Raw genomic sequence first — 21177 nt, forward strand, 5'->3', positions numbered from 1 at the left:
CTTGCTCAACTGTCATAGAGAGCCCCAGGAATGAGTCCGGAAAACATCGATGCTAACACTTCCGGGTTCTTCACTGTTTTCGCCTATGGGATTTTTGAATGGGTTTTTGGCGCGATGCTTCAAAAAGCTTTTAAGCTTTTACATGCCGTTAAAAGGGCGGCTAGCTAGCAAACGGCTAAATGAGACTACACTGTTGAGTCAACGGGGATATTATACGTCAATAACATCATCACTTCAAAGGACGAACACGGAAATTCTCTTTCCCTCACCTGGTTCAGCCCGTTCAGCCTGGGGTAATCAGTGCACAGCAGCGCACACATCAACAACACTCCAGGTTGAGTGGTGACGTGACGGGGAAGCCTATGCGACACTGTGTGTAGTTCTGGATTAGCTTAGCACGAGGTTTTTACTTCTAGGGCTCGCATTTACGTTTCAAAACGCATGAAAGTGGTCCTCATGTGTGAAGATTATCCCGCTGAACACAGGTTCGCATTTGATTAAGCTTGCGTTGCCCAGAGACCTTATTTGAAGCATCACACCAAAAACCCATTCAAAAATCCCATAGGCAGAAACAGTGAAGAACCCGGAAGTCCGCGACTTCTGCGTTCCGACTAGGGATGGGCATCGAATTTAGAATTTTCGAATAATCGTTGTTATTATCAAGGTCGACTTTTATTATTGAAAGTCAAAATTGTAAAAAAAAAAAATGTTGCATTATCTCCCCTGATTCTAAGTATAGTCGAATCGCTTGGTTTGAGCAAGTAAAACAATTTTTATAAGCATTTTAACTCATTGAGTGCCAATGACGACTATAGTCGTCAATTCAAATAGTAACGTTCAGTGCCAATGACGACTAAAGTCGTCAATTGCGTTTTTTGACGGTGGGACGTGGATCAAAGCCAGATCCATCTCCTGTGAAAGTATGGTGGATGTTGAATGTGTAAAAGCTATTTTACAGACCCATTAGGTGGCGACAGTGCTCTCCAGATTAGAGAAAGGCAAAGAAAAAACAGAGAAGAAGTCATGGGGAAACGGAAATCGCATCGGTATGCATCGATATGCATGAAGCATAACGTTAGTTGTGCCTGCAGCAGCCAATCTGCTGCCACAATTGAGCCCCTCCGTGTCCGCTGCGATAGCCCCATCCACATGATTAGTTGTGGAGTTGTTATTATTCTCAACTGGAAGCGCTGGAAGCCGGTGACAAATACACGCGGAACGCTGTGAAAAAGCTGGGTTTTCAGTGCAGAGCAAACTCAGCAGAGAGCCACCAGAGCCACCAGAGACACACCCACGGAGGAGGGGTTTGCAGTAGAGGGGGGTGGGGCACGCAGGGCAGCATACAACACCGACCCAGACAGACCCAGACAGCAGGCTCGATGGACATATTGGCAAGCTAGAATATCTGATGCCCACCAGCAGTAAATCAAGACCAGCAAGAAAGTGTAGGGTCTGCGCACACAGGGGCCAGCGCTGCTGGTTGCAGCTAAAAAATATTATTTTACCAAACAAAATTCCTTTGTTTTCGCTGTTTTATTGAAGGAAATTATTTTTGAGGTGTCACTATATCAGAAAATATTAGCTTCAGAGTCAGTGATGTGCTTGAAATGCTTCATTTCACAAAAGGCTGAATATCTCAGCTTCTAATTTGAAACGTCTGTTTTTGCTGAAAACAACCTATCTTCTCCGGCTGATAACTAAAGAACGGAAAATGATATCAATAAACTTTTTTTTGCTGATGATACAATAGAGTCTCATCGTTCTTTGGGCGTGTTCGGTGTTTACATAGTAATATCACACAATATTCTGTGGGCCTCGAGAAATCACTGAAAACGCTCTGAAAGGGCTGGCACTGGGAGCATCCGTCTTCCAAAAGTGGCTGGCACTCAATGATTTAAGCAAGGTTTATGGAAAAATGAATGGCGGATGAAATCCCATGAAGAGGGAGAGGGGGTGACTTTGGCACCCCTTTGGCACTCAGACCTGAGCCTACTAAATATTTAATGAACCACTCATGATTGTCAAAACTGTTTTTTATTTTCGAAAATGTCATTGTCATGTAACATGTTCTTTACTTCAGTGGTGCAATGCTTGTTTGAGCTAAAAATCCACAGCAGAAGCTTTTTCTATTAATTAATAAAGCCTTAGACTTAGAATCAGGGGAGACAATGCAACATTTCACTCACAAAAAAAAAAAAAAAAAACATTTTTAATTTTTTTTACATTTTTATTTTTATTTTCGAATTTCGATTAAAAGTCGACTTTGGCCAGCGAATTTCGAATAGTGTTTTTGCTAGAAATGCCCATCCCTAGTTCCGACTACAAAAATACGTCATCCCTGGGGCTCTCTATAGGAGCAGAGTGAATAGGGGCGGGACTTAGGAAAGACTTTGTTCAAATGCCTCATGCTGGACAGTGGAGGGGTTTTACAGCATCAGGATCAGCAAACCTGTATGGATTCAATGAAACGTACTGAAACACATGTAGTTCGCTGTCTTCTCACCTTCGTGTGCATCTTCCCAACAGCATTCCTTTCTGCTCCATAGTAGTTCATGTGAATCTAACTCATGTGATGTGTGTGTTGCTCCAGGCTTGGTTCAGATGAATCTAACTCATGTGATGTGTGTGTTGCTCCAGGCTTGGTTCATGTGAATCTAACTCATGTGATGTGTGTGTTGCTCCAGGCTTGGTTCAGATGAATCTAACTCATGTGATGTGTGTGTTGCTCCAGGCTTGGTTCATGTGAATCAACTCATGTGATGTGTGTGTTGCTCCAGGCTTGGTTCATATGAATCTAACTCATGTGATGTGTGTGTTGCTCCAGGCTTGGTTCATGTGAATCTAACTCATGTGATGTGTGTGTTGCTCCAGGCTTGGCAGAGTTGGCCTCTCGAAAGTACAAAGCTGCTGCCAAGTGCTTTCTGCTGGCTTCCTTTGACCACTGTGACTGTCCAGAGGTGAGTGAGTTTACACTGCCAATCACTCTTCATCAGACTATAACAACACAGCCAATCACTCTTCATCAGACTATAACAACACAGCCAATCACTCTTCAGACTATAACAACACAGCCAATCACTCTTCATCAGACTATAACAACACAGCCAATCACTCTTCATCAGACTACAACAACACAGCCAATCACTTTTCATCAGACTACAACAACACAGCCAATCACTCTTCATCAGACTACAACAACACAGCCAATCACTCTTCATCAGACTAAAACAACACAGCCAATCACTCATCAGACTATAACAACACAGCCAATCACTCTTCATCTAGACTCAGCTCTCAGTCTTAATCCGTTTCACTACTGTAAGACTGAGAATATTACTATTTAAATCTTTGCATAACGTTAGGTGGTGCTGTTGGAAGCCTTGCATCGGAGAACCAATCATGAGTGTTGTGGGCGGGCCTGCTTTCTGGGAGCAGTGACGCTCATGCAGAACCGGTGCTGTCGCGTTTGTGGAGAAACATATTAATCACTTAGGAACAAACATAACCTGTTAATAGGACGTGTTTCATCCGGCCCCGGCGGTTAGAGGTCTTTCCCCCAGCGATAAGCCCGACTCCCGAGGCTACGTTACAGAGCCTGCTGGCTGATGACTTCACAGTGCTTCACAGTAGCAAGCGGGCCACTTCCGGGTAGGAAAAATTATTGTAAAATAAACAACAGGTATAAACTCTCTTTGCAGCACATCAGTGTCTTGCTCTATATTGGAACTATGAAACATTGCATTGCCGCTACCAAATAAAATTCTAATAATATATGTAGGCGTGTCTGCTGCCGGCCGTTCTCGCCGGGCTCTGAACCAGATTTGGAACAGTAAATTCCCAGACGTTTGGTGGTTAGGTGGCGCTGTTGGCGCCGCTCACCAAACGTCTGGAAACCGAGACTACTCTTCATCAGACTATAACAGCGCAGCCAATCACTCTTCATCAGAATATAACAGCGGAATCTGAAAGTGCCCCTCTGCACTAGGGGTGTCACGGTACACAAGTCACAGTTCGGTACGCACCTCGGTTTCGGGGTCGCGGTTTGGTATGAATTCGGCACAACGGTGAAAAAAGCAACAAAAACATCTCAAATGCATAAGGCTAGATTTCTTTTCATTTATTTGGAACCTGTGGCATTCATTTTGAACAGGCAGTACTAGTGCTCCACCTAGTGTCACAAATTGGTACAGCATGGCTCTGTAGTGTATTTAAGCATTAAACACTAACAGTGAACATAGGGCTGGCTGGGTCACAATCCGCTACAAGACTGAAATGCATCTCGTTATAAAAATACAAACATTTATATAATAAAAAAAAAAAAACTTGTGCAATAGAAGTATTTCAATTTGTTCCACATAAGCTATATTTAATGTGTGTGTGTGTGTGTGTGTGTGTGTGTGTGCGTGCTCTCCAGCTCCTGTCTCCCAGTAATGTAGCGGTGTACGGCGGCTTGTGTGCACTGGCCACATTTGACCGACAGGAGCTCCAACGCAACGTCATCTCCAGCAGGTAGGAGAGAGTGATGCGTTCAAGACACCTCGAGTGTGAGAGAGTGATGCGTTCAAGACACCTCGGAACTCTGGAAAAAACAAGCTGCGATTTGTGAAAAATTAATTGAAAGGTTGTCGAGGTCGGATTTACATGTAGGAAATTCGGGTATCATTTCGGTGCTCCTGTTTGTCTGAGTTTACGTCATGTCATCAAAGGGTTTGTTGACCTAATTCGATTTGTAATTATGCAATATGTGTTTTAGAGCTCTGATCATAGCAATATGTTGAATTCAGCAGATTCTTTACCAATGAAATTAGCTAGCTATGTATGTTTAACTGTTAAAAACAGCGCGAACGCAATGATGTCGTACGTCGGAAATCTCAAGTTGAAACTTCCATGTTCCGACTTTTCTTGAACGCAGCATAAGTGCAGTACGTCTGGGAGTCGTTAGGAACACCAGAAATAATTTTTTTCTGCCTTGCCTTTCGGCCTTCAGCTCCTTTAAGCTGTTTTTAGAGTTGGAGCCTCAGATCCGTGACATCATCTTCAAGTTTTACGAGTCTAAGTACGCCTCCTGTCTCAAACTGCTGGACGACATCAAGGTAAGAGCAGAGGGCTTTGTGTCAATCTGAAAGAATGTACACAGTGCAGTTGTGTTAGTATAATTATCAGTGAGTACATTTGCATGCACACTAATATTCCACTATTATTCTGAAAATGACAATATTCAGAATTCCAGTATGTGCTGTAAACCACTGGGCCCCGGACCAGTGCCGGTCCGAGGCCGTGAGGAAGCTATATGATTTGGCAGGGAGAGAGAGACCTATAGTGTGCATTAAGAGAGGGAGAGAGAGACCTATAGTGTGCATTAAGAGAGGGAGAGAGAGACCTATAGTGTGCATTAAGAGAGGGAGAGAGAGACCTGTAGTGTGCATTAAGAGAGGGAGAGAGAGACCTGTAGTGTGCATTAAGAGAGGGAGAGAGAGACATATAGTGTGCATTAAGAGAGGGAGAGAGAGACCTATAGTTGGTACAGGAGATGCCTGAGGCTTTGATCCACGTCCCACCGTCAAAAAACGCATTTGACGTCGATCGACGTCCTTGGCACTCAATGAGTTAAACGTTGTGCTTTTTTCCAGCATGCATTAAAAAGAGCCCGCACTGGATCAATGCACACCTCTTTTGTATTGTAAAAAAAGACAAGTGAGTCTGGGTGGGCGTTTAAACGTTTAACCGACTAGTATTTCTCATGCGGACTAGTGAGGGGAGTGGGTGTTTAAACATTTAACCGACTAGTATTTCTCATGCCGACTAGTGAGGGAGTGGGCGTTTAAACGTTTAACCGACTAGTATTTCTCATGCCGACTAGTGAGGGAGTGGGTGTTTAAACATTTAACCGACTAGTATTTCTCATGCCGACTAGTGAGGGGAGTGGGTGTTTAAACATTTAACCGACTAGTATTTCTCATGCCGACTAGTGAGGGAGTGGGCGTTTAAACGTTTAACCGACTAGTATTTATCATGCCGACTAGTGAGGGAGTGGGTGTTTAAACATTTAACTGACTAGTATTTCTCATGCGGACTAGTGAGGGAGTGGGCGTTTAAACGTTTAACCGACTAGTATTTCTCATGCGGACTAGTGAGGGAGTGGGCGTTTAAACGTTTAACCGACTAGTATTTCTCATGCGGACTAGTGAGGGAGTGGGTGTTTAAACATTTAACCGACTAGTATTTCTCATGCGGACTAGTGAGGGAGTGGGCGTTTAAACGTTTAACCGACTAGTATTTCTCATGCTGACTAGTGAGGGAGTGGGTGTTTAAACATTTAACCGACTAGTATTTCTCATGCGGACTAGTGAGGGAGTGGGCGTTTAAACGTTTAACCGACTAGTGAGGGAGTGGGCGTTTAAACGTTTAACCGACTAGTATTTCTCATGCGGACTAGTGAGGGAGTGGGCGTTTAAACGTTTAACCGACTAGTATTTCTCATGCTGACTAGTGAGGGAGTGGGTGTTTAAACATTTAACCGACTAGTATTTCTCATGCGGACTAGTGAGGGAGTGGGCGTTTAAACGTTTAACCGACTAGTATTTCTCATGCTGACTAGTGAGGGAGTGGGTGTTTAAACATTTAACCGACTAGTATTTCTCATGCGGACTAGTGAGGGAGTGGGTGTTTAAACGTTTACCGGTAACCGACTAGTATTTCTCATGCTGACTAGTGAGGGAGTGGGTGTTTAAACATTTAACTGACTAGTATTTCTCATGCGGACTAGTGAGGGAGTGGGCGTTTAAACGTTTAACCGACTAGTATTTCTCATGCGGACTAGTGAGGGAGTGGGCGTTTAAACGTTTAACCGACTAGTATTTCTCATGCGGACTAGTGAGGGAGTGGGTGTTTAAACATTTAACCGACTAGTATTTCTCATGCGGACTAGTGAGGGAGTGGGCGTTTAAACGTTTAACCGACTAGTATTTCTCATGCTGACTAGTGAGGGAGTGGGTGTTTAAACATTTAACCGACTAGTATTTCTCATGCGGACTAGTGAGGGAGTGGGCGTTTAAACGTTTAACCGACTAGTATTTCTCATGCCGACTAGTGAGGGAGTGGGTGTTTAAACATTTAACCGACTAGTATTTCTCATGCGGACTAGTGAGGGAGTGGGCGTTTAAACGTTTAACCGACTAGTATTTCTCATGCTGACTAGTGAGGGAGTGGGTGTTTAAACATTTAACCGACTAGTATTTCTCATGCGGACTAGTGAGGGAGTGGGCGTTTAAACGTTTAACCGACTAGTATTTCTCATGCGGACTAGTGAGGGAGTGGGCGTTTAAACGTTTAACCGACTAGTATTTCTCATGCGGACTAGTGAGGGAGTGGGCGTTTAAACGTTTAACCGACTAGTATTTCTCATGCTGACTAGTGAGGGAGTGGGTGTTTAAACATTTAACCGACTAGTATTTCTCATGCGGACTAGTGAGGGAGTGGGCGTTTAAACGTTTAACCGACTAGTATTTCTCATGCTGACTAGTGAGGGAGTGGGTGTTTAAACATTTAACCGACTAGTATTTCTCATGCGGACTAGTGAGGGAGTGGGTGTTTAAACGTTTACCGGTAACCGACTAGTATTTCTCATGCTGACTAGTGAGGGAGTGGGTGTTTAAACATTTAACCGACTAGTATTTCTCATGCGGACTAGTGAGGGAGTGGGCGTTTAAACGTTTAACCGACTAGTATTTCTCATGCTGACTAGTGAGGGAGTGGGTGTTTAAACATTTACCCGACTAGTATTTCTCATGCGGACTAGTGAGGGAGTGGGTGTTTAAACGTTTAACCGACTAGTATTTCTCATGCTGACTAGTGAGGGAGTGGGCGTTTAAACGTTTAACCGACTAGTATTTCTCATGCTGACTAGTGAGGGAGTGGGCGTTTAAACGTTTAACCGACTAGTATTTCTCATGCTGACTAGTGAGGGAGTGGGCGTTTAAACGTTTAACCGACTACTATTTCTCATGCTGACTAGTGAGGGAGTGGGCGTTTAAACCTTTAACCGACTAGTATTTCTCATGCGGACTAGTGAGGGAGTGGGTGTTTAAACATTTAACCGACTAGTATTTCTCATGCGGACTAGTGAGGGAGTGGGTGTTTAAACATTTAACCGACTAGTATTTCTCATGCCGACTAGTGAGGGAGTGGGTGTTTAAACATTTAACCGACTAGTATTTCTCATGCCGACTAGTGAGGGAGTGGGCGTTTAAACGTTTAACCGACTAGTCGTCTGCATCCCTAATCAGGAGAGAAGCATTTTGGATATCAACTTTAGACACAGTTGTCAGGGGCCTTAATGAGTCATTTGACATTAGACCTTTTCTGTAGCCGACCTCCTATTATTATTGATTTATTTATTATTTGACTGAAACTTCATACAATAAATCTAGTGGGAGGAGTCTGCAGCAGCGTGCGACTGTGCGGACTCTACCTCTTTTTAAACATGGTGATTGTGGCCTCTCTCTCCTCCAGGACAACCTGCTGTTGGACATGTACCTGGCCTCCCACGTCAGAACCCTGTACACACAGATCAGGAACAGAGCCCTCATACAGGTGAGTCAGAACCCTGTGCACACAGATCAGGAACAGAGCCCTCATACAGGTCAGTCAGAACCCTGTACACACAGATCAGGAACAGAGCCCTCATACAGGTCAGTCAGAACCCTGTACACACAGATCAGGAACAGAGCCCTCATACAGGTCAGTCAGAACCCTGTACACACAGATCAGGAACAGAGCCCTCATACAGGTGAGTCAGAACCCTGTACACACAGATCAGGAACAGAGCCCTCATACAGGTGAGTCAGAACCCTGTACACACAGATCAGGAACAGAGTCCTCATACAGGTGAGTCAGAACCCTGTACACACAGATCAGGAACAGAGCCATCATACAGGTGAGTCAGAACCCTGTACACACAGATCAGGAACAGAGCCCTCATACAGGTGAGTCAGAACCCTGTACACACAGATCAGGAACAGAGTCCTCATACAGGTGAGTCAGAACCCTGTACACACAGATCAGGAACAGAGCCCTCATACAGGTGAGTCAGAACCCTGTGCACACAGATCAGGAACAGAGCCCTCATACAGGTGAGTCAGAACCCTGTACACACAGATCAGGAACAGAGCCCTCATACAGGTGAGTCAGAACCCTGTGCACACAGATCAGGAACAGAGCCCTCATACAGGTGAGTCAGAACCCTGTACACACAGATCAGGAACAGAGCCCTCATACAGGTCAGTCAGAACCCTGTACACACAGATCAGGAACAGAGTCCTCATACAGGTGAGTCAGAACCCTGTGCACACAGATCAGGAACAGAGCCCTCATACAGGTGAGTCAGAACCCTGTGCACACAGATCAGGAACAGAGCCCTCATACAGGTGAGTCAGAACCCTGTACACACAGATCAGGAACAGAGCCCTCATACAGGTCAGTCAGAACCCTGTACACACAGATCAGGAACAGAGCCCTCATACAGGTGAGTCAGAACCCTGTACACACAGATCAGGAACAGAGCCCTCATACAGGTCAGTCAGAACCCTGTACTGGGCAATATATATAGAGTACCGCAGGGATGAGGTGTTTTTGTAGGCTTACCCAGAAGTCCCTGCACTTCCTGGTTTGTAGGTGTAAAAGGCAATGGGATTTTTGTATGGGAATTTGTGTTAAATGCATGAAATAAGGTGTGGTTTGTGTTCAGCAAGATCATCTTCACAAACAAGGACCACTTTTATGACTTTTGAAGTGTTAGCTCTCTTTCACATATAAGCTGGTGGACTCTGTGCTGTCACATATAAGCTGGTGGACTCTGTGCTGTCACATATAAGCTGGTGGACTGTGCTGTCACATATAAGCTGGTGGACTCTGTGCTGTCACATATAAGCTGGTGGACTGTGCTGTCAATCACTGTGTGATTCAGGGGGGTGAAGTTCAATTTTCATTTGGTCTGGTTCACTTTCACACAACAATTTGTCACAAGCACCAAACCTTCTGAACAATGTCACATGATCAAAACAGTCACTCGTTTATTGGACAGAATAGAGAAGGGAAATCTCTCCTCTCTCCAGGCTTCTTGCCTGGATGAGGGCTGACTGAACACTGACTGAACAACACAAGTGAATCCACAAAACACAAACCATGGAGTAACACCACCTGCGATATTGGGATTTCTGGTTTTACTTTGGTGTTACTATCAAATAAATATTTTACAAGAATGTGCACAATATGTGCAGCAGATGAGGCAGTGAGGTGTTGAACATTTCATTCTGCAGAGGTAAACAGAGAGAGAAGGTAAAACACCGCCCATGTGCTTATATTACCCAGAGTATATATGATACAAAGTGGGTTGATTACCGGTAAAGCCATCCTTTAAATTATCTGTATAAAATATTTCATATCAGTCGACATCTATAATTATTGACCATTTTAATAACTTATTTTTAATAAAGAATGTGGGGAAAAAGGTTGAATTTTACCTTATTTATCAAGGCACGCAGGTAATCATTTTAAAGTTAACACAACAATTAAAAACCAATTGAATGTTGCAGCTGTGTAATAAATATGTTCACGTGGGAACTTGAGGATTTGTCTGTTTGTGTGACTCATAGCACGCTCCATTATCAAGGGACATATGGATATATATTGAACTATCTTCATATTGTATTGATGAAGTGTCTATTGCCAATATATACAGTATTGCTATTGATTTATAGCCCAGCCCTACTATCGACTGCACCTTCTCTGTGTTGGATCGATCATGATTTTCAGTGTCACAGCTTCACAGCTTGTATGTAAAACAGGAGGTCTGTGCATGTGTTCAGTATTTCAGCCCATACGTGTCGGCGGACATGACTAACATGGCTCAGGCGTTCAACACCACGGTCGCAGCTCTGGAAGACGAGCTCACTCAGCTCATACTGGAGGGTCTCATCAACGCACGCATCGACTCCCACAGCAAGGTGACCCGCAAGGACACACACACACACACACACACACACACTTCACAGAGTTTCCGTGGTCATGGAAAACCTGGAAAAGTCATGGCATTTCAAAATCTTTTTCCAGGCCTGGAAACGTCATGGAGTTGGGAAAATCCCTGAAAGTTTTTTGAAAAGTCGTGAAATGTTGTTGTTTGTGTGTAATGAAATTCATTGTTACAGTAATCTTCCATGGATAACTTCCATGTAATCTAACATAACAGCAAATTTATTTTCTGTAGCTGTTGACTAGGGGTGCACCCATCACGTTTTTTGCCACCGATCGCCTATGGGAAATATCTGCCCAACCGATCATCGACTGATCACGATTACCGATCACCGATATATAAACTCCTCAAAGAAAGTTTGGAAATGTTATTTTAGGTTGATTATTTCTCCCCTTTAATAATACCAATTGGCATTGTATTTTATATCGTTGGAAAGCCTGATTAGTGATAGGGCTTTTTTTTTATTAAAAAAAAAATAATAATAATAATGTAAAAAAATTTATATAAAAAAATATCGGCAATCAGCCGAAATATCGCCAATCAGCCGATCGCATATTTGAGGTCAAAATCGGCCGATACAGATTGCTTGCCGATCGATCGGTGCACCCCTACTGTTGACATAACATACCTCTAATATGTGTCGATTTTAGTGGTTCTTGTATTTTATATTATTTGTATTTTTATGGAAAATTCAGGGTTTTATTTCAATAGCTTCCATGTAATATGATGCAGGGACTATAAAGAAGTGTGTCCTATATGTCCAGTGTCCAGAGTCACCGCCTCACATTACACTGGAAATTATATTATGGATCCTTGAAAAGTTTTGAAATTTCATCCATGAAAATGTGTGGGAAACCTGAGTTGGAAAAACCATGAAATGGAAAAAGCAAATAGGGTCAGAGTGGTTTTGTCTGACATGCTCTGCTGTGCTGTGGGTGCTGTGTGTGTCTGACGTGCTGTGCTGTGGGTGCCGTTGTTAGATCCTGTATGCGCGGGACGTGGACCAGAGGAGCACCACCTTTGAGAAGTCTATCCACATGGGGAGGGAGTTCCAGAGACGAGCCAAAGCCATGATCCTCCGAGCCGCCGTGCTGCGCAACCAGATCCACGTCAAGGTAGACTGAGACAAAATCTAACAATGCTAGAAGGTGTGGACCAGTGATGTCATTCATGCACAAATGACATCACTGGTCCACACCTTATTTCAAATCAACGCCTAATAGGGGTGTCACGGTACACAAAAGTCACGGTTCGGTACGTACCTCGGTTTCGGGGTCACGGTTCGGTACGAATACGATACAACGGGGAAAAAAGCAACAAATCCCAAATTCTGTTTTTCGCTTTTTACGCTAATTTTACCATCAGAAATAGTGTCTAATAAGTGGGAATTAATAAATGTCCACTATTTAATAAGATCGAGGCAATCCACACAAAAAGGTTTTACTCTAGAGCAGCGATTTTCAAAGTGGGGTGCGCCTCCCTCTCAGATGTCTGTATTCCAGCTGTTTGACAGGGCAAAGGCATTTCCCCCCACTTTAAATCTTGTACACAAGTTTTTTTTGTTTTGTTTTTTATACATTTTTCATTTTCAAACAACATATGAACAAAACAAACAGCTCAGACACATGAAAGGGAAAAAGACAAAAACATACATACATACATACCAAGAAAATAGTTACTGTTTATACAGCAGAAAAGGATACATTAAAGTAAACAAAAATTTAAATCCAAAAACAAAAACAAAAAACAAAACAAAAAAATACAAAAACATTTCCTCAGCCTATGTCCATTTAGCTCCAACCCTTCACCCCGACTCAAAGTTTCCCACCCACGTTCATAAATTAAATTCTGTTTTTTATTATTGTGCTTGCTGACAAGCAAGGCACAATCTTGAAATCCCACATACTTATTATTATTCTATCTGCCAAAAAGTTCTACGACTAATAACTCCCCCAATTTTTGCGCCACATAGACATGCCAGACCTCAAAATGACCGGCTTATTGAGGACAGGTGTGCTATGACTTTTCTAAGGGTTTGTGAAAGCGGTTTGGCCGCAATTCGCCATTAAGCGCCATTTTTTTCCCCATTGACTTGCATGGGGTTTGGAAAAATCTTGCAAAATCTTGCAGTAAATTAGCTGTCATTCAGAAACCATAACAGCTAGAGCTACGAAACTTGGTAGGGAGGTGCACTGAGGGGTCTTTTACTATACCCGAAAAAATTACACCAATTGACCAGATGGTGGCGCTATAACAGCCCTCCTTACCTTTTGGTCCATAACTTTTGACCCGTAGGGTCTATCATCAAAATTATTTTTTCCCTGGATTCCTTGGGTCCTCCCGCATCTACTCAACTAGGCCACGCCCATTTCCGTCTGACTAGATTTTCCGCCATTTTGCATTTTGTCCAAAACCGTTTTTTTGCCATTTCTCCTTGAAACTTTGTCCAATCTTCACCAAACCAAATCACACATCATGTGGGGACTGTCCTGCACAACACTGATTTGGAAGTTTTTGAAAAAAACGCACCGTTGCGATATAATCCACTTCCAATCTTCTGTGGGTGGGGCCTATTTCACAAAAATCGTCCGATGCTAACCAAACTTGGTACAGGTGTGGACGGATGTACTCTGAGCCTATAGGAGAAATATTTTGTCATTTAGCCTTTAGGGGGCGCTATAGCAGCATTCAGTGCCTGTCCCTTCTAAATTGTTTTATTTTGAAGGGCGGCAGGAAGTGCGGATTCATTGTCATTATGGCCAGCCTTCCTTCTTGTATGACACTTGACACTTGACTTGACGCACGCACGCTATTGTACAGACAAGAGACACACCTATACTTGTATCACAGTGGGTATATCACTCATGGTCTCGCTCTAATTTGCATACCGTATGTTTTGAGCAGCTCCAGCTCTTCTCTGTTAAAAACCAAATGCTAAAAGTGTACTGGAAACAGGAATCCGGTGAGATTTGACCAGATAAATAGAGCTTAAGAGCAACTCTGAGCAGCAGTGTTGCATGTTAGGTAGAGAGAATGATGTAGACAAAAAAAGTATGAAATGACTTACTACAGTCATTCCTCCATCTGTAAAAGTATGAAATCACTTACTACAGTCATTCCTCTCCCTCCCTGGCGCAAGTGGGAGCCCCAGGAGAGGGCAAATCAGAGTGAATCAGAGTTCCTTGGATTTTCTAGGTCACTTGTCGCCAACCAATAAAAAAATGCACAGGGCCGCCCAGAGCCCGCCCCCTCACAGCCCTGACAGCTGCCTGCAGGAAACCTGTTGTGTTCATGTATGGCATGGGAGGCCTGTCTGTTCTGTTAGCTGCTGTGTTACTATAGCATGGAAACATGTCCAGAAAACAATGAACGGAACCCATGGGTAAGTGTCACCACTTTGTGGTTGTTCATTATATAGAGCCAGCTGGGTTTGAAAACATAATGGAAGAGATAGCCTAGTGTGAATAGCCTAGTGTGAATGGAGGCTGTTAGCCACAACAACTGTGCCTTATAGGCTAACCTCAGCCAGCCAAAACAAACACCTTGTCCCCCTGGTGTTAGGACACACTGTTCATCAATGTTTGGGACTAGTTGCAACAAGCTAATTGAGCTAATGGTAGCATTAGGCGTTAGTTAGCATGCTACCCAAGCAGCTTCTCTGGCTGACTGGATACATGACAACCGATCAGCAACTCTGTAACAAAACTAAAAGGGTAACATTACTTTGGTGACCAGGGACTATTATCAGTCCATTTTCCCCACAGGTCAGTTGCTGCCACTGACCTGTAGGGGTGCTTTGTGTAAAAAATGGGTACATTGCTCAGCGCCCCCATCGTTGATTTCGTAACTTCAAGGCACGTTCTACTAGATGTAAAATTCGACGAGCTTTCCAACGGCGTCAGTCCCGTGTCTGTAGCTGCTTCCGTTCCCGAGATATGGCCAAAAAACAACGTCCAAAAAAACTTTTTTTTTCTTTTTTCTCCAAATTTCACCAATTTTAAACCAAAGAATATAGGTCGGGAGATGTCTTCACGCACAAAGTTTCATGCAATTTAAGGCATTTTCCTAGGAGTTATGAGCATCTGATGTTGTAACTATTTCATGTAAAAAAGGGTACATTGCTCAGCGCCCCCATCGTTGATTTCGTAACTTCAACGCACCTTCTACTAGATGTAAAATTTGACGAGCTTTCCAATGCCGCCAGTCCCGTGTCTGTAGCTGCTTCCGTTCCCGAGATATGGCCAAAATACTTCCCAAAAAATTCAGGCACATTTTTGCTAATGGCATCGTTGACAATTTCCACATTATATAGTATTTGGGTGTAATACACCTTTAAAACTGTAAGTACTGTAGTATTTGGGTGTAAGAGTCCTTTGAAATTAATACACCCATAACTACTTAGTCCCCCGAGCTGCATGGGCAGGGACCTTGCAAGGCAGGCGGTGCATGGCGAGGACGGCAAGCACAATTACATTTTCGGTAGGAAATGTAGACATTCTAGTTTCTATTAATATCCCTTTCAAGAATCCACTGAAATTTTAGAAATGTTTTAAATCGTTCAATATCTAATTGGTATCTTTTCGTAGCTTTAAATATATATGTTTTCCCCATCATAATTACAATATATATCTTCATCATCCCTTAAATCCCCAAACATTATAGTTAGAGGACAGCTATAGAAATGTGTGCTGTAAACAGAAATCCATTCTTCAATTTTAATCCAAAATAATGCAACTTCCGGACAATACCAAAATAAATGCACATCACTCTCCTCTTCCTCCTCACAAAACCCACACAAGTCACACTGTTGGATGCTCCATTTTTTAAGCATCTTTTTCATAGGCAAGTACCTATAGATTAATTTTAATTGTAAAATTCTAATGGATACATCAAAGGTAGTTGTGTAAATACAAGAAAAAGCTTTGTCCCATGGGATACACATGTCCAACATATTCTCCCATTTTGACTGAATGGCTACTGGTGCTGCACATATTTTTTTAATTAAGATACATATGAAACTGATACATTTTCTTATTTATTTTTTTCTAATTTATCCATGTTGTATCCTTTACGTCAGGGCAGCATACCATTTGTTTTGTATTTAATAGTAGCTTCCTTTTCCAGGTCTGAGGTATAGCTGCAAAAAGTTGATGATATGTAAAGGAGTCACAAGCGTTACCATATACTACTGTGAACTCGTCATACAACATGATTTCACCCCCACTATTCAAAAGATCATTCAAAAATAATATTCCTTTTTCGAACATTGATTCAATAATATTGTACACAAGTTTGTAAACAGAGCGCATGTGTGGAGTAGCCTAATACTCCCACCAACCCCTCCCCCTGTTGTATTTGTTTTATGTAGCATTTGCTATTGATGTGTTTGATGTAAGCACTAATTTGGAATCCTATCTAAAAGCGGCCACTAGGCGACAGTATTTCTTTAGTCAACGTCAAAATACCTACATGTTCAGTAGAAAAAGAATAAAACGGCAGAAGAAGAACAACGTTAAGATTGACAGCAAGCCTGTTACTAGCCTGTTAGCCTGTTAACGTTATTGGATGCGAGTTTTGTTTACCATAATGATTACGTTCGGTCATCTAATGGATTATTGGAACATGACAAGGAGTCATCCCCTCTTCCTGACCGCATCTTGCTCGTCATCCCACGCGATGTAAGTTGCTTGTTTACAAGTTAACAGCTTTGTCAGTGTTATGTAACCAGCTCAGTGGCCTTGTGGTCTGAGTGTCCGCCCTGAGACTGGGAGGTCGTGAGTTCGATCCCCGGCCGAGTCATACCAAAGACTATAAAAATGGGACCCATTGCCTCCCTGCTTGGCACTCAGCATTGGAATTGGGGGGTTAAATCACCATGTGATTCCCGAGCGCGGCGCACGCTGCTGCTCACCGCTCCCCCAGGGGATGGGTCAAACGCGGAGAACAAATTTCACACATTGTGTGACAATCAGTGGGACTTTACCTTTACTTACTAATGTTTAGCCGCTTCTTCTGTGGCGTTTAATTCAATTCAATTCAATTGCGTTCAAACAGCGTTTAGGTGCTTCTGGATTTGACGTATTCGTCATGACGTTCACCGTGATGCCCGTACCGTGAACTCACGGGACGAATACATGTACCGTGACACCCCTAACTCCTAATCATTGTCAAACTAAGTTTATGTCTGCAAAACTGTTCACAGTTTTCGGATATATGTGAAGTCATGTTCAAAATATATCATCATTGTTTTCGGGTGAAGTTCTCCTATAAGTGAAGGATTTCTGAGTGATTTTGTGTCTCCCCTGGTATCTTGTCAGCTTTTTCACTCCATGAGTTTGCATCCCTGTAATTTGTGAAGCAGAGTTCAGGTGTGGGGAGAGAGTGAGTGAGGAAGGTTATAGTGAGAGAGGGCCTTTTCCACAGAAGGAACGGCCGATATTAAACGGCTAGTCTCTCCCCCAGTCTCAAATATTACGTTGAATTGCTGCGCTCAGCCCCCGCTGCTGTTTTGAGGGTGGTTCTAGGGGGTCAAAATTGAATGACTGACAGGTCATAGCACCAATGAGAAAGTGGTTCGTTCAAGTCAAAGGTCAGTGCGTCCTGGTGGTTCACCTGGTAGCACGCCTGCGACGGAGGCTCGGTCCTTCGCACGGTTCGAATGCGACCCAAAGTCCTTTGCCGCATGTCCTCCCCCCTCTCTCTCTCCCCCACCTTTCCTGTCTGCCTACTGTCCTATCTAAACCCAAATCTAAAGCAAAACAAGAAAGTCAACGGTCAGTAGTGCAGCATGCAGTAACAAACTCAACACCTGGACCCTGTTTTTGTCACCTCTCCAGTCCCCACCGAGAGAAGGCAGCCAGGGAGAACTGACGCCGGCCAACAGCCAAACCCGCATGAGCACCAACATGTGAGGAGGAAGCCCCGCCCCCCGGCCTCCAAGGTGCCTCTGATAACCTCCCCAGACTGGAGGGGAGGGATCATCCCATCAAGTCCACGTAGCTCCTCCTCTGCTTAACCCATTGATACCTGATGCAGCATTTGCGTGTATATGCCTCATTTGTGTGTGTATCCCTTTAAGACCGCGAACCGCGTCATAAAGGGATACACACTAAATGCTGCATCAGGTATCAATGGGTTAAAAATGGCCACGACACAATTTAAAGACTTTGGAAAATGATCCCAGTTGTAGTCGTCAAATAGAAGAGGGGAAAATCACCTTGTTAGATTTGTACAAGTTGAAAGTGTGTTCCGAGTCAGATGAAAGTGTGTTCCTAGTCAGATGAAAGTGTGTTCCAAGTCAGATGAAAGTGTGTTCCGAGTCAGATGAAAGTGTGTTCCGAGTCACCCAAAAATGAAAATGCAGTCGTTATCTACTCACCCTCATGCCGATGAGTTTCACAGCAAAAAAAAAAAAAAAAACGGGTAAACCAGGGGTCTTTGACCTTTTTCAGCCCAAGAACCCCTTGGTTGATAGAGAAACAGAGCAGGGACCTCCTACTATTTAAAATAAAATAAAATTGTGTTGCATTTTAAGCGTGGCTCATAATCACATTATAATCCAGCACACACCCTTGTCCTCTTCTCCCTACTTATACTCCCACCACTTATATAGCCTCAGCCAGGAAGGATTTATTACACTAGCGCAGGGGTTCCCAAACGTAAGAACTTTGAAATCTGAAAATCTCCCATGGCCCACCCAACCCTTTAATCACACCTCTGATCAACACACCAGAATAAGATGATGTATTTCCCTATATGCTTTTTTTATTATATATTTTTTATTTCAATAACAGAGCATGTGAACTTGGGCATAAGGGAAATTAATAATCCATCCACATACAAAAACATTTCGGGCAAAATACCCAAAAGCAGATTGCCAACATTTTCTTCCCCTTTACTCATCAGAAGTATTTGCATGCAGAACACATTTGTTGAGAAACAACAGACGAAATCAATCCACAAGCTATTAATGCTATTTAGGCTGTGAAAAAATGCTGCCTGATCTGTACAGGGGAGACTTGTGGTACCCATTGAACCAATTGAACCAAGAGGTCAAGGGACCCCTTTGAAATAATTTTCTGTTGCCAAAATTTAACCTACATTTGGAGCATTATTTAGCCCCCTTCCTGACAAGCTACCAATATTATGATGCTTGGTTTCAATGGACGCCTTGGGTCTTCTAGTTTCTTCTGATAACAGGATCTCCACTGTAGCTTTAAAACTGACCAGCCATTTGATTGCCGGAAATGTTGGCAGACCACTTGCGGCCCAGCTGCAGTACCTCCACAGTTTGGGAATCACTGCACTAGTGGACCCGTGGGAGTTAACGGTGGATAACCGTCATGATGTTATCAGTGACATCATCACTGATGACATCATCACCGTTATCCGTTACTGACTGAATGCCTGACTCACCCAAAAAAGCCTTGTCTTGTTGTGACTAGTGTCCTCTAGAGAGAGAGTGGTGTCAGCGGAGGACCAAAATGCGAGACTCATTAGCCAATGAACAGCCAGGAATTGGTCTCGCGCTACTTTTGCATGCTAAAATAAAGCTGATAATGTACAATTTCACAATACAACACAAACTGTCTCTTTTGCTGCAACTCAATATTGCTGCTTAATCCAGGACCTTACTTCCTGGAACTCTTGAGAGTAAAAAACTGGTCCATTGGAGTGAATGGAGATGTCGGGACTCTTCTATCTACATGGCTCTGGTTGTGACCAGGTGGTAAAAACAGAAAAAAGATAAGAATATACATAAAATGCCTCCCTAGTACTCACCGTAATCCAAGTCTTCTTTATTTTTACATTTGAAAGTTGGTCACCGCCCATTTCAATTGTTTAGGACATTTTCTGCAACATTACATTACATTGCAACAGTGTTTTGCTGTGAAAATCCAGGACTAAAAAACGTCACCCATCCTTCCATCAGCACATAATGACTGAATTTTCATATTTGAGTGAACTGAGCCTTTAAAGCTGTACTGGTGAGAGATGCACTTTCCTTCAGTGCAACATGGCAGAGGCCTCAACACGTCAATAAAGAGACTTTCCAAAAGAGACTGGACTGATGGTTTGTAAGTAAACACAGAAAGTAGACCGATCCATTATGCCTGAACTTTGACTGCTATAATTTAACAAATTCAAATGTGGTGGTCATGGACCACCTGCTGACTTTATTTGAGGCTCCAGTAACCACTTGAGCTCAGCTCACCTTACTTTAGTTCAGAATAGACCTGGATGTCAGCACTTCAGCACTTCCAGTTCCCTCGTCTCAAAGTCAATGGGATTTTTCTATTGTATTTAATTAAATGTCTGAAATAAGGTCTGTGGTTAACAAACGTTTATGAAACGGCCAACTTTGTGTTCACCAAGGTTATCTTAACAAATGACGACTTTCATGACTTTTGAAGCATAAGTGCGTTTTTTTTATCTAGATTTTCAGAAAACGCTTCAATAGTCATAAAAGTGATACTCATTTGTGAAGATTATCTTGCAGAACACAAAGGTTTACAAACTAAACGTGGCATCATAAGACGGTTAACTACAGGAAGGCATTTTCACAGCAACCGTTTTGAGGTGGTAAAAGCAGGAAGTAAAGCAGGTGTAATAAATACTAATTTTGGTTCCATTCTGTGTTCCAGTGCCAGAGCCCTTGTTAATGTTATCGATTATACCTGCTTTACTTCCTGCTTTACCACCTCAAAAGGTTGCCCCTTTTTGCTTTGCATCTTTTCTCATCCGTTTTCTTGCCTTTTAATTAAAAAAAAGGTTCTCAGTGTGGTCCGGGGACCCCCAGTGGTCCTTGAGGGGGGGGGGGGGGGGGGGGGTCCCCAGCACAAAGGGGAATACTTTATTTTTACCATAATATAATTCCATCCATAAGTAACAGAATGACCATGTCTGACTATTGGTCATGGGTTTCATACACTTTCTGTAATAAAAAATCTAAAAGCAAAAATCGGATCTTATCAGATGGGACCCTGGGACAAAATCTTATCAAATGCGTGTCTGTGGTCTAATTTGTGTCAGTTTAGGGTCCTTGATGTGAAGAGTTTGAGAACCACTGATTTAGACTGACAATATGCTCAACTGTGGCAGAATTACTGGTCTCATATAGTTGGAAAAGTCTGGAAAAAAGGTGAGGA

At 43.0% G+C, this 21177-nt stretch overlaps 1 protein-coding gene across 1 annotated transcript in view; it reads left to right on the forward strand.

Annotated features, from left to right (window-relative positions):
- The window catches only part of gps1 (G protein pathway suppressor 1), a 35279-nt gene extending 15188 nt beyond the window's left edge, over positions 1–20091 (forward strand). The window contains exons 8-14 of the mRNA XM_083649131.1: positions 2872–2957; positions 4415–4509; positions 4988–5093; positions 8512–8592; positions 10866–11003; positions 12010–12144; positions 17866–20091. Coding sequence (XP_083505257.1) covers positions 2872–2957; positions 4415–4509; positions 4988–5093; positions 8512–8592; positions 10866–11003; positions 12010–12144; positions 17866–17940 — 716 coding nt within the window. The 3' untranslated portion in view covers positions 17941–20091. The remainder of the gene's footprint in view (positions 1–2871; positions 2958–4414; positions 4510–4987; positions 5094–8511; positions 8593–10865; positions 11004–12009; positions 12145–17865) is intronic.
- The last annotated feature ends 1086 nt before the right edge of the window (positions 20092–21177 follow it).

This window comes from Poromitra crassiceps (assembly GCF_964638095.1).
Source record: "Poromitra crassiceps genome assembly, chromosome: 13".
In the NCBI taxonomy this organism is placed as follows: Eukaryota; Metazoa; Chordata; class Actinopteri; order Beryciformes; family Melamphaidae; genus Poromitra; species Poromitra crassiceps.